The following is a 13,894-nucleotide window of genomic DNA, read 5'->3' as shown; positions in this document are numbered from 1 at the left end:
TGTTTCCTCAGTAGTTTATATGTCTGTCACCAGCCTGCTCAGTACAGATTTGATGAACTAAAAGGACTTACTGGATGGAGAGATGACAGACTCTGAACATGATTGGAGCGCTCTTGTTAGCAGTGCACTGCATGCCCGCTACGCACAAGGTCATAGCTGACTACAGCATCATGGAATGCCCCTTCACAGTTACATTAGATTTTGTCTGTGGTATCAACATTAGTTTATTCTAACAACACTTATTTGATAAAAAATTCCCCTGCAGACTACTTACTAAAGGTTTTTAATATCCCTTTGATACTTAGTACAGATGAAAATGCTTTACCTTTGGAAGGTGTTATATATCTTGTTGGATGTATTGCCATGTTTGGCCAAAAATTCTAGGATATTTTCTTTCATGCTATCAGTAAACACAGTACAGGATGCAGCTCAACTTGAGTTTTCCAGTGTCATCTAACCTAAATAATTACTTTCCATTGCTTAATCCTTCTTAAATCATAATTACAGTTGCGAAATGACTGGTCATTCTCATAAGCAGAGAATTACTGGATTATGGTGGAGCATGGAGTGTGCAGTGCAGTTTTAGAGCATGGCAGACATTTGCTGTACTGTAATACAGAGACAACACTCTGAAGGGAAGTAGAAGAAAAACAAAACTGGTACTGCTGTGTTTCTCCTACAGATGGGAAAATCTATAGAATATTTTTTGGTGAAAGGTGGTGACTGCAGTTCATATTTGTAAATGCAACGTGTTGAAAATCTATGTGTCATTAATGTAAAATGTTCAGGGACTACTTTTTTTTTTCTTTTTTTTTAAAGTTCTTTTCTTTCATTCACCTGTGAAATACATTCTGTATCTTCAACTGCAGAGTGCATGACACAAGCCAGCATGGGAATGAGAAACATTGTGCAGAGCCAGCATCAAATGTTTTTACACTTAGACCTCACTGGGAAATGTAAAGTTATCTGAGAAAACAGTTTGTTTGATGAATGTTTCAGTAAATTACAAAAGTCAGTATCTCTGCCTGTGGGTCAATATGACTTGCCACTAGAAGCTGGAAGTATTATATATTGTAATTCTTCAAGACTTCACTACTGTTACTGCTACTAGAGAAAATGCAAATGCGTAGTCAATAGATTTGGCTTGTTTTTACAAAATATTTACTTTAATAAATCTATCTTGTCTCATAACTGAAACAGTAACGAGAATAATTATAATTTCTTCTAGCTTTAATTTTCAGGAAGATAATGTTGCTATGTACATGTGCTTAAATCTTTGTAACAGAAAGATTAAATCACTAACGAAAGACTTACTGGTCTAGTCAAGTGCTTGACTCCTAATTATACAATGGCAACATCTTGATTCAATCTTTAAAAATAAACCTTTGCTCTTATCTACAACAAAAGAGATTATATTTAGCAACATTTGCCCTACAGTGGTATTTTTGTAATATTATTATTATTATGTTCTGACTCAAATATTCGGAAATGTTCTAAGGGAAACATTGCTGGATCTCAGCCATTGTGCAGACTCTGAGCAGCAGCCAGTGCTCAAGTAACAACCACAGCAACTCCAGCCACAACACATACTCAGTGTGTGTCTGGAATGGAAGAACGTGTTTCAATCTGAGTTAAAAGAGAAGTTTCTATCTTCTATATTAGTTGTGTCTTTTATTGAATGAGACATTACAGTTTGACCTAAAGAAAGAAAATATTAAAATGCTACTGATTAATCTTACTGTCATAAAGTGGTTGTTCCTGCTAATAAAGAAGAGGACATTGTGTTCTCCTGCAATATATTCTCTCCTTTATAACCTTCATAGCAAAACAGCCACATACAAAAATACAAACTGTACGGTTTACTCATGTCCCTTCGGTGTTTATATTTCTCAAAGGGAAAGCAGAGGATAATAACCAAGAATATTGGCTGATAAAACAGCTTGGTTAACAGTCTGTGGTATTATACTCTCTGTGGTTATCACCAAATTGCCAAAAGTAATATCTAATCTTGACTGGAAAAACAAGAAAGCTGGAGAAAAAAAGTATGTTGTTTTCTGAGATGAAACAATTTCATTCACCCTTGGAGGCTGCAGAAGTGAACATTTCCTTGTGCTGCTACAAACATTTCTCAATTGCCCCCAAGTGTACTAAGCTAGTGAATATTATCAGGACTAATAATGTCCACAACTGACTTTGAACACTAGAAGTACTAATAAAGTTGGAGCTTACTTTATCATGGTATACTGCGTTTGAATGCACATATAAAGCCACAAAATTTAAGTATTTAACTATCTATTAGTGATTAACTAGTCTAATGATTAAACTATGCTGAGCTAATACTCAATGAATAATAATGAATGTGGTTACTAAGCAAAGTTGCACATACAAATGCTTCATTCTATAGTATCCCTCACATCTACAAATCATCAGTAGAAATAATGTTCATTTTCTGATATATTAATTTTTTAGAATGTCAGAAAGCCTTAGCTATGTTAACTTATAAATTAACTTTTTTTCACTTCGACTAGTATTATTTGGTATCTTCTCCAACTGGACATCTACAGTTTCAAAACATATACAGAAGAGCATATAAGCTCTGATGACCACACTAACTTCAGCTTTACCAAAATGTGTTGTTCCTGCCTGCGTTAGCATATTGTACATTAAAATGATATGGCTTTTTGAAAATGTTACCGACTATTTGGTTTAAATACTTTAAATACTTCATTTTACAAGAGTGAACAGAAGAATTGGTGAATGCATTTTCCAAATTTGAGAGATTTTTAGCAAGGACACATGAGATTGTCTTTCGGAGACCACATACAGTGCAAACAGACTATATGGGATCAATAACAATGCTTTGCCTATCATTATCTGGGCTGGCACTCTTTCTAGTGATTCATTTTCCATGCTTGTTCAGTCTAAAGCTTCCCAGGGGTGAAGACTGCTGGCTCCACTCATTTAAAGATAGTGGCTATCATAATTATAATTTAAGAATTAATTGTTTGTGATATTCACAAATTAAATAAATAGGGCTGCGTGGTTCTTGAATGTTGAACTGGTTTTAGTTCCCAGAATGATAAATGTAGGCTGACTTCTTTTCTTAGAAACTACACAGGATGGATGCATTAAGTTTTCATTTAATGACAGATCAGAATTCATCTTCTCTCTGTATTTGACTACTCATACAGGTGGTGGCTGAAGACTTTTACAAGGTAGACAGTAATTCTCTAGTTAGTTCTCACATTCACTTCAAACAAGCTGGTTTAAAAGCCATGTGCTAATATTGATGTTAAACTATTCTCATGGAGCACAAATTGTCACTGCTCTTCACCTTCCCTCTTTAAATATTATAGAGTATTGCTCATCTTTGTCTTAGGATGACATGAAAGTCATATTGTCAGTAAAGTCTAACCAGAGTAACAAGTTGTAGATTTCATGCTTGAACATTTCAATAGTTTTATGAATCCAGTTCTACCGAACTACTCAGGACAGCACCAATATTCAGAAAAATGCTGTGTTGGATCCTGCAACACCTTTACTCACACTCTTATTCAGCCATTCCTGGCTCAAGTAGTTCTTCAGCTATGGTTACACAAAACAGGATGCTGGCAAAGTTACCAATTTGCTGATAATTCCAGACCACTCTGCTCAATGACGGAAGGCAGATTAAGACATGGGAAAAAAATACCAGCTCAGGATTTAAAAGCCTTGTTCATCCATAGCTGTCAGTAGGTGGGTACTTTTTCAGGTAGAGCAGCTGCTGGGAAGTCCTTCTCATGATGGAAAAAAAAAAAAAACAAACAGCTGAATCTCAAGTTCTCAGCTCCTTTTGCAAATACAGTGTTAGGCTGCACATCCCTTCTGCTGCTGTAATTTGTCAGCAGAGAGAGAGGAGTACCCTCTTACACCACGATTTTTATGATAAAATATTTTCTTGCATTTGGACAGCTTTATCTCATCCTTCCAGGTTTTGACAGGCAGTTAGGCAGCAACTTGCTATTTAAGATAATTTCTTTTGTAATTATCCTAAGTGTTACAGCACTCTACAATTATTCTTCTTATGAGATCATTTATTATATTAGAGAGAAGTTTTGCTTTAAGGAAACTAATCATTATATCAGAGAACACTACAGTAACACTGAACATGTCTGTTTTGTTAGACCACGGTGTCTTGGGATGGAGATAAGCTTCTCTGTGTACAGAATGGAGAAAAAGAAGGTCGTGGTTGGACCCAGTGGATTGAAGGAGATGAAATGCACCTGGTAAGATCATGTAACAGGTTCTAAATGCCACTTTACTAAAATGGTTAGATGTAATAGAGTAGGCTGTGTGCTACGTTATCTTGGGCTACTCTGACATAATTATGTATTGGTGCAGCATTTGACTTGTTTCTAAAGCAACAATTTCATTTCGAGCCATTATGCTTTTATGTCCGTTACAAAGACTGCCTGATTTCAAAGCAGTTCTCTTTCTGTGTTAACTGTCTGTCCAGACATACCAGTTTGAAATGTTTACACTGAAGAAGACATTTAACAGAATGTCCTTCATGCAGTCTGCAAAATACTCAGTATGGGAACTGGTGAAATTATGCATCCAACAATAAGCCATAAGAGGAAAATACTCCATTGTTCTTTTAAAATAATTACAGTCCTGACTGCATTATAGCCTAGAGTACTAAAACAGCAATTAAGATTTTGAAATGTCATGTTTTTTCAAATCATCATTTTTATCTTTCTAAGTTGACAGAACCTGAAAGAGGATCCCTATTATTTTCTCACACAGCTCTTTACAGCATCCTTACTCTCTCATCAGTGTGGGTAAAAGGCAGTCTTCTCGCCAAGATAATAAAATCCAACCTCCATTTCTGTCCACTGTTCAGTACTATTAGCATTCAGCAGTCTAAATGGATATTCTCTAAATATTCAAATCAGTAGCAGAGTTATGAAATCTTTGCTAAAATATCCCAAACTCCTTATTACTAAACACAATTTTCAGGAAGTACTGGAAGTCCCAGAAACCAGTTCAGGAAAGGAATGTATATGACAGATCTTGCCATCTGGACTGCTTACCTGATATAATGGAGGTAGGGAGAAAGTTACTGCATAAGTGAATACTTTCTAGCTGAGCTCATGGGCTCACTGAAAGTAAGGGGGAGCAATAAAAAGAAAATTCAAGAATTTCCTGTGTATACATATTCCCTCTATCTATATAGAAACACACTACAGTATTTCCAAACTACCTCCCAGCATCACAACAGTTGGTGCCATGACACCACGCATCAGCCCTTTCATTTTGTCTGCTGGGAAACAGGTTGCAATTAGCCAGACAATATCTGGGCTAGTTCAGCTTACACCTTGCTGCACTCAATCATACACATCTGTGCACTCATCTGCATGTATATGAAGCGGTAGCACTACTTGCTCTTGGATTTCTCTGTATTGCATCCTGCTTTCTGTCTCTTGCCAGCTCCGCAGCCATTATTTCTTCCCATTTCCTGTCCCCAGCACCAGTTTATTTGGCCCAAAGTTCTGCTGTCCTTACTCTGATTCATGCTCTAGCCATACAACCTAGCCATGGATGTCTAGGCCAGACCACTTTCTATACCTGACCCTCTCAAAAGTTTAATTTTATAAGTCATTAATTCAGATTCAGTTGCTCAAACCTATGTGTCTAGTGCCATTTTGAGTACCACAAGGTAACCTGACTGATCTGAGGCTGCCTTTTCAGAAGGCTGTGAAAAGTTCTGTACTCTATAATACCTGCCAGCTCTCACAGGCATCCACGCACTTGCTGGCACTTACACAATTTATTACAGTCTATCTCCCATGTACACAACAGTCAGTTCATAAGTACTTCATGCAAAGGAAGTAACGAAGTATTTTAGAGGTCAGTCCCCAATATTTCAATTTTATCACTTTTTATATTTCATTAATTTCAAAAGATGTCCTCTTTATTTCTCTGAATCCTTGTTAATGTAACTCTCTCCATTAAACATACAGTAAAAGAGTCCCATTTAGTATCTTATTTTTGACCAGCTAAGATTACTAAGTGCTGTACTCTTCAGAGTCCTTTGATACAATGGGCAGTTACCTCCCTAAAATTGATACTTCGATAGCTTTATGATTCTATTGAACTTTACACAACAAGCGAAGTGTTAATTTAATTCTTTCCACAGTTCTGTGGAAGGCAGTACCACATACTTGAGTAGTTTATTGCCTCCTTTTTTCTCCATTTCATTCTGTGGCCTGTACTTTGTGGTTCTTTTTCCTCCTTAGATTGTTTTATGTGAGTGACTTATTTGACCATTCTCCATTTCCTTTTCAGTTTTATTGTCCTTTTCTATTGTATTGATTGCTTCTGCTCTGTAGGTCTTTGTCACTGCCAGCAGCTCTCTTAACCCTTATTGCACACTCCTTCTTCCAGGTTACCTATATAGAAGTGAACAGAACAAGTCCTAACTAAAATCACTGTGTCAGTCTGCTTGTTGCATCCATTTATCATGAAGCACTGTCTCTTACTAGGGACTAGCAGCGTATGCCAATAAGGCTATTGGCTCAGTGTAAGGTTTTTTAAATACATGATTTTGTCAAAGTCCCCCATAAGAAAATGTACATAACTGTACAGGAAGTCTTATACAAAGTCTTATCTTGAAATAAAAATTACATCACTTATGCTAGGCCATACATAACCTTTGTTTTTATGTCCCTTACAAAGTTCCACCTCTTTTTCTTCTTCTTTTTTCTTCTTCTTCTTCTTCTTCTTCTTCTACCAAACCAGTCAAGACCTCCACACATCTCCACACATACTGTATGCACTTCTCAGGTCTAACTTAAATAGTTTAGCAATGGAGAAGATCAAACTGCATCTTCAGTGAGATTAGGTAAGCAGTAGTAAGCCTCACAAATCACTGCCCAAACTGAAACATAATTGCACCTGCTTATGCACAGTTCACGATGATCCAACGACTCACAAGTAGGGATTTTTGAAAAGCTCTTATGGGACACAGAGGAACAGCAGACAGCATTAGGCAGCCAGTATGGTCAAGTTCAGTCAAAACTCCCTGCTGTGCTGTGATTTATAGACCTAGCTGTACGCAACTACCTGTGCTTTTCTAGCCGTATTCATCCTGTTACTAGAGTGGGCTTTCGAGTGATTTCTGTGTTTAGGCTTGAACTACCAATCATCAACATACAGATTCAGAACTCATTAGTCAAATCCAGTAATTTCTTTGTGTGTCTAAAATAGAGAGTGTCCATTTCAGAGACCTAAGCAGTTGCACACACTGCAAATAGAGAATAATGCACCAGGAACACATTTGACCCTTTAAGATCTGAGATCCCAAAATAACTTCTCTCACTCCACCTTTCACCAGAAAACAAAACCAAACTAGCTGGCTTCTTTTAGTATTAAAAATAGTCTAAAATATGTACAAGCTACCTAATCTAAGTTGATATGAAACTGTGGATTCAAATTAAGTTGGACATACACATGAATGTATAATGCATGTGTCCTATGTAAAAGTTGTATTTTTTAATTATTTTCTCTTCCTAGGAAATAAGAGTGTGTGGAGTCAAGTGTAAGCAGGTCTTTAAGAAGGTACAGTGACTCTACAGCTGATACAGAAGTGAAGAACACTAGGATTTACAGACTTACCACCAAATCTCCAAATGCAAGTCATGAACATCATCAGTGATGTGAGCAAATACAGAAATGAAGATCACATTAGAACTGTATAGCTAGAATAAAATATTTTTAACAAATCATTTTAAAGAAATAACTGCAAATAAAACTATTTTTAGAAATGCCAATTAAAGATACTAAACACTACAAATGTGTGCATACCATAATTCTTGACTATACCAAAATAGGACTGTTTGATATAAAACAAGATGTGGGAGTTTAAGACCTTGTAAGCTCACTTTTTACTTGCATTGGAAATCACCCTTCCATAGCCTTAGGAAGGGGCTTTCAGGAAGACTTGTTTTCAGATGTTACATTGTAGTTGTAAGGAAGTGAACCAGAGTGTCTGTGGCTTACATTTAAATCCTGATTTCTAAGAAGCCAGTGACAATTTTACCAGCAGCTCCAATGGAGCAGTACTTCACTGAAAGTACTCTGCCAAAACCAAAAAATCTGGTTTCTCAAAATAATTAATGGTATGGATCAATAGTCTGGAAAAACAGTATTTACAGAAGTATGGCCAAGGAGCATTTTTTTTTTCTGAATGCTTTAGCCAACATCTGCCCATTTATTTTTTTTTTCTTACTCTGGAGAAATTAATAGTAAGTTCACTGCTAGAAACTATATGCTGATACACACACCATACAAAAGATGTAACAAGCATTGCTTTGTACAATATCATTTGCAGGCTTTTTACAACCCATCACAGTCATGTTCTCATGCAGGCGAAGTGTGTAACAAAGCACTGGCCAAGCAGTTTCCAATGCTGATTTAACCACTAGTTATAGTAATAGTAATTTGCAAACCAAATTGTCATATTTTCAGCCTAACACACAAGATATACAATTAGCACCACCACTTCACATTAAGTTCAAAAAGATACAAGGATACAGGATGCCTGGTTGGATCAGACCTTTAGCACGTGACATGGTATTACAAATCTCTCCCATAATAACTGTTATTAGCCATTTTCAGGGACTTAATCGTGGGGAAGTTGCTATGGCAGAGTCTGTGGTGCTCTAAGGCAAGAACCTGCCTTTCCCTACTCCACTGCAACTCCTGTGCATAGCATTGCTTTGGCCTTCTTTTGGAGCCCAGCACTGAGACTGAGAGGAATATTAGACATGTAAATGGGAATACTGCCATTCTCTGCTAACCAGGGACAGTTTTAAAATATGCACTATTTTTAAGCTTGTTTAGAAAAGCTTTCAGCCTGATCTAACATGAAGAAGTGGAGGTTCAGAGACAGTTGTTGTAAACTATGAAGTTAGGACAGCAGGGATGATAAACTTTATGAACTATGGTGTTGCAACCATAATATATATGACATGAGTGTAGCACCAAATGTCCTGTAATGGACATCTAATTCAATTTTGTAAAGTTTTGGTTCCCACTTTACGTCAGAAAGTACAGAGGAAATATCATGCATGAAGACTAAACCATCCCCATGTGATAAACTGATGAAAAATACCCACTGTCCACGTAAATTCTCGCATTACTCTTGCAACAGCTGCGGCTCATACTACTTAAAATTACAGACATATGTAATGCAACTGTATAAGTTCCCTTGTAATTTTTTTCTTGAGTAATACTTATGCCTAAGGAAGACTCTGGGATTAATACTTAAATCCTAGTCAACCAGATGCATGCAGAAGCTGTTTTTCTCTCATGGAAGCATGTTAGCCATCTAGCTCTGTTTCCATAGCTAAATGGGTGTCCCTCCTGACTGATACACAGACTAGCAGTGAATGCTGGTTGTTTTCTTGTACTTGAAGTGGGACAGGTCAACACTGGTTACAGTTAAATAAGATAGGAAGCTTGTAGAGGAGGGAAAAGGATCAGAAGGGTGTATCTCGGGTTAAAACATAGTTCTGCTTAAGTGAAATTGCAAATAGCTGTCTAGTTAAAATGTTATCACTTTACACAAGGTTGGGATATCCTAGTTGCCAAATTTCAGTTCCTCAGTCATTTGTTTTTCTTGAAAGATTATTGGACACAGAAAGTTATTTCCTTCAAGTTTCTAAATTATTGATTTCATAACTATGCACACCCTCCAGATATGTCTCAGCCCCAAGAAAGGCAAGAGAACAATGGAAAATAAGGAATGAACTCCAGCTTCTCATTTATAACAGATTTTAATTTTTTCAGACCACCTATATTTACTTTCTCATATGAAAATTGAAGCTACATAATAAAGAGATGGTTCACACCACTATCCACAATTAAAGCTTGAATAATTATTTTAATATTCAGAACTGAGACCTTTTTGGAAATGTAGTTTTCCTTCAATAGAATTTGGCAGTTCATAACCCTTAATTTACCAGATGTCTTCTAATTTTTGCCTGCAGCTCCCTGCAGTCTTGTGTAACATTCACAAACCCTTTTTGCAGAAGGTTGTAAATGGATCAATTAACATCTAGCTAAGCAAATCCAATTGTTAAAAGCTATTATTATTGTAATCAAACAGACAGCTTTTTCCCTTTGGGTCATTTGGTACAACGGCAAATTTAGCACCATACTAGTAACTAGTGTCTTAGCAACCAGAAACAATATAACCTGATTCTGATTACGGAGAAAAGGCAAGCTCAGGAAGTACTTACACAGTTCACGTACATAAAATACAGAAACTTTGGAAATATTTAACTTTGAATAGATTATCTTCAAATCACCTCAATTGCTTGACATTATAAGTGTAACCTCTTATCTCTACTGCAATGCAACCATTTCCCTTTGAAAAGGAAATTATATTCTTTCATTGCTTCCATGATGATGCTTCCAAACAATCCGTATAAAATAGGCCATGCTGTTTCCATAAACCTTTAGGAACTTGTTATCATAACATGTAATTTAAAACTTCCTCCATAAAATAGCTGCTTACTGAATATATAACATATATAACATCCTTATATAACTCCTTGACAAACATCATCCTCCTAAACTACATTCAAAGCTACTTAGTAGCCAAGATCTTCACAGTGAATTCATAATGAGATTTGCTTTCTACTCAGGAATCAAACTTCATATTAATTTTTTTGATCTTCCCCATAATTTCAGCTATGGTTTGCCAATACCAACCTGTATTTCTGCACAACTGCATTGCTTCTAGATAATGGACATTTTAAATTTTGTAAGGGAAGACCAGTGCTTACAGCAGCACTGCGAATGGAAAAGCGAAAAGTTTCTCTTGTACAACATTAATAAAACTTCCTAGTGTGTTTCATATTCTCCTATATTCTTTTTTGGACAGTCTCATCTGTAATTGCATAAGAGACTCATGGCTACTCATCTTTTCATCCACTATTAGTAATACATTTATCTTGGAATACTACCTATGTGGTACTGCTATTTCTATTTTAAGGAGTTTTTTAACCTCAAAGCAAATGTTTATTTAGATAATTTACTTCTGTCTGGCAAAAGTGCACACACAAGTAGAATTCCTTCAGTACCATTTCTTTTACTACCAGGGCAAACACTTTCTCTCTATCAATAGCTGATAATGAGCATCCACATGGAACATTTAAGCAAAATGGCATTTCAGTTCTTCACCAGTCTCTTCAATATGACTGCCTGAAGATTAGGTTTCTACACCATGGAGGCAGAACAAAATTCCATCTTTTAAGGCCACATTCTTCTTAAAGGGATGGGGACAAGAAGGATGGGAAACAGTCTGTGGGTTTCAATGCTACAGTTATTTCTATAACAAGAGAATTTATCTGATGGTACAACACTATTCTAATGCTGTGAGCAAATTAAAATGACAATATTATGACAAGAGCATTTAAAATTTAAATTATTTTATTTAAATGTTCAGCTATTTGATAGTTCAAGATTGAAACAGAAGTATGAGCAGTTAGTTATGGGTGCATAAGCATCATTAAGTAGCTAACGTTTATAATTTGTTTGTGCCTGTGCAGATATACACAGGGTGTGATTATCAGCAGTAAACTGCAAAGATGTGCCATTCTTAAAAATGCTTTTACCAACATTGTGGAATCACTTCAAGAGCTTTCCTGTAACTGTTTGGCTGGCCTTTCTTTCCCCTACCCTTTCTGCTCCACAAAGCCACAGTTCAGAGGTGCTAATGCTAAATTGTACTGAAATCTGAAGCTAACATTTAAACTGAAAGGTCCCTCTCTGTCTTGATGTTCGCACTGAATTTTCCTCAAGCACTAGTCCATGCACTCACCACAAAAAGGAGGTATTTATAATGCAGTGCATTCACTTTATAATTTGTTAGGGCTTAGAACCATAGCATATGGGGTGAGCTCACTGAAACTTAACATTCAGTCAAGTGCAACAAGACTCACAGCAGTTCATTCCTCCCCTTCTCTAATTCTAAATCAGCATGATTCAATTCATCTTTTCTTACCAAGACACTGATGCTTATTACCCATAACCATTACAATTTCTAACACTTCTCTCCAGCTGGGCATGTTAAGGGCATGCAGAAGTTAACACATTTCAGCGGTACTTCTGTGAAACGACTGTGTGATCTTTCACTCATCCTGTCAAGAAACATGCTGCAATTCTTTATGCTGACATTTCCAAGTTTATTTTTGGAGAGGAAAAGGGGAGAAAAGAGCCATTTTATATATGTTACAGAAACACAGGAAAGAATTTACTCAAATACACTACCAAGCATCTCCTTCAAGCGCTCATTTTTAGGTTCAACAATGTAGTTCACTGTAATGTAGTCAGTCCTCTCCACTCTATCACTGATACCAGAGTTCAGAGACACTTAACTACTCAGGACAATCCTTAAGGGCAGCATATGGTCTAAAATACCACTAGTCAGAAAGCTAGTCATCACTACTCCTTTATTCCAACACGTATGTTCCATTATTTCAAATATAAACACATATACTTTCTCAGTTCCTAAGAGCTGCTCACAGATTACTCCAAAAGAATTCTGACGTAATTACTCATGCGTTTTAGACCTATTATAACAAAGAAACAGCAGAAAGCACAGAACAGGCTTTCACAACACTGCAGCAGTAACACATACTACCAACAACTTCTGAGACTGACTTCAACCAATCGCAGACATGGGGGCTGATTTAGGAACTAGACAAACAAGAACTGTAAGCTAATTTTCACACTGTCCTAAACGATGCAGAAACAGTTGACTCAGAAAAAAAGTAGAACATCAGATTTTCACAGCAAAATAATTGCCCAACAGTCTGGTTCCAGTTCCTTAAGGACCAAAACCCTCCAAATTTCCATTAGAAACTATCCTTGTCTTCTTTTGTGCAATGGAACACAAGGCAAATGTCTCCCAAAAACATATGCAGGATTATTTCAGGTAATATTTTTTTGCAACATATGTACAATCCTTTATAATGCATTTTTCTCACACAGCAAGTCTGTCTTGTAGATGCTTAAAGTACCACATTACACGAAATTCCATTTCTGTTTCCAACTCCCAGCATGATGGCATATACTTTTTACTGTATTTCCAAATGCATTTTGGTAACCAAAGAAACAAATAGGCACTTAAACTGCTGAAGGTCACCCAAAACTCTTACCAGGTGCTCAACTGTTACTTAAAATACCTGATAAATACCTAATTTGCTTTAATATCATGTGGATTTTTTTAGGAGAGCCTTTTTCCCTCATCAACCACATACATGCTTTGAAAAGCTGGCCCAGTGTCATGCAGCACTTCCCACTCCAGCTTGTGTAATTTTAGGAACTTCTAGTTGCCTTCTCAGTCACATATTCCCCTGAAGTGAATGGTTTTCAGTACAAAGAAACAGATCAATTTGGATTAATCAGATTCTCTCATCAGACACTAAAGTTTTGTAGCAGGAATACCTAAATCTTAGTGAAGTGGACACAAATGTGGAGTACATCCCTCTTGCACAATGAAAATAAGAAAAGCCCCATCACAATAAAATCATCAATAGCAAAATAAACACAGCTTTCAGTAACAGAGATGACCAAAGGTTCACGACACTTCATGTCTGAAGCATAAAACCTCAAGACACTGGATCCTGTGCCTAAATACAGGATGGCAGACTTCTTATCTTGCCTCGTAATTCCTCCTCCTAAAAATATCAGCATAAATCAAGAGAAAAAATAAAGGTAATAGGCATTCACAGAAAAGGGTACTTATCATAAGAGGTATTTCTTTGTGAAGTTACACTCTTCCTGGACTTGCTACAACATTTTCCAGAGTGCATTATGTGCTGCTGTGCAACATGTGCATTCC

The 13,894-nt window shown here is 36.6% G+C and overlaps 1 protein-coding gene across 5 annotated transcripts in view; it reads left to right on the top strand.

Annotated features, from left to right (window-relative positions):
• LOC136105182 (retinol-binding protein 1) overlaps positions 1-13,894 on the top strand; it is a 65,762-nt gene that overhangs the window by 38,481 nt on the left and 13,387 nt on the right. For 4 of the 5 annotated variants that reach the window (XR_011740470.1, XM_071812440.1, XM_065844796.2 and 1 more), the window contains 2 exons: positions 4,164-4,265; positions 7,555-7,834. Coding sequence is in view for 3 of the 5 variants with exons in the window: in XM_065844796.2 (XP_065700868.1) it covers positions 4,164-4,265; positions 7,555-7,608 (156 nt within the window). In the remaining 2 variants the exon portion in view is untranslated. Of the gene's footprint in view, positions 1-4,163; positions 4,266-7,554; positions 7,835-13,894 lie in introns of those variants that run through there. The other variant, XR_011740469.1, reaches the window with a different exon arrangement.

The sequence above is a fragment of the Patagioenas fasciata genome, chromosome 9 (assembly GCF_037038585.1).
Source record: "Patagioenas fasciata isolate bPatFas1 chromosome 9, bPatFas1.hap1, whole genome shotgun sequence".
Classification (NCBI taxonomy): Eukaryota; Metazoa; Chordata; class Aves; order Columbiformes; family Columbidae; genus Patagioenas; species Patagioenas fasciata.
Note: the sequence above shows the minus strand (reverse complement) of the source record. Positions and strands in the feature narration are given on the sequence as shown.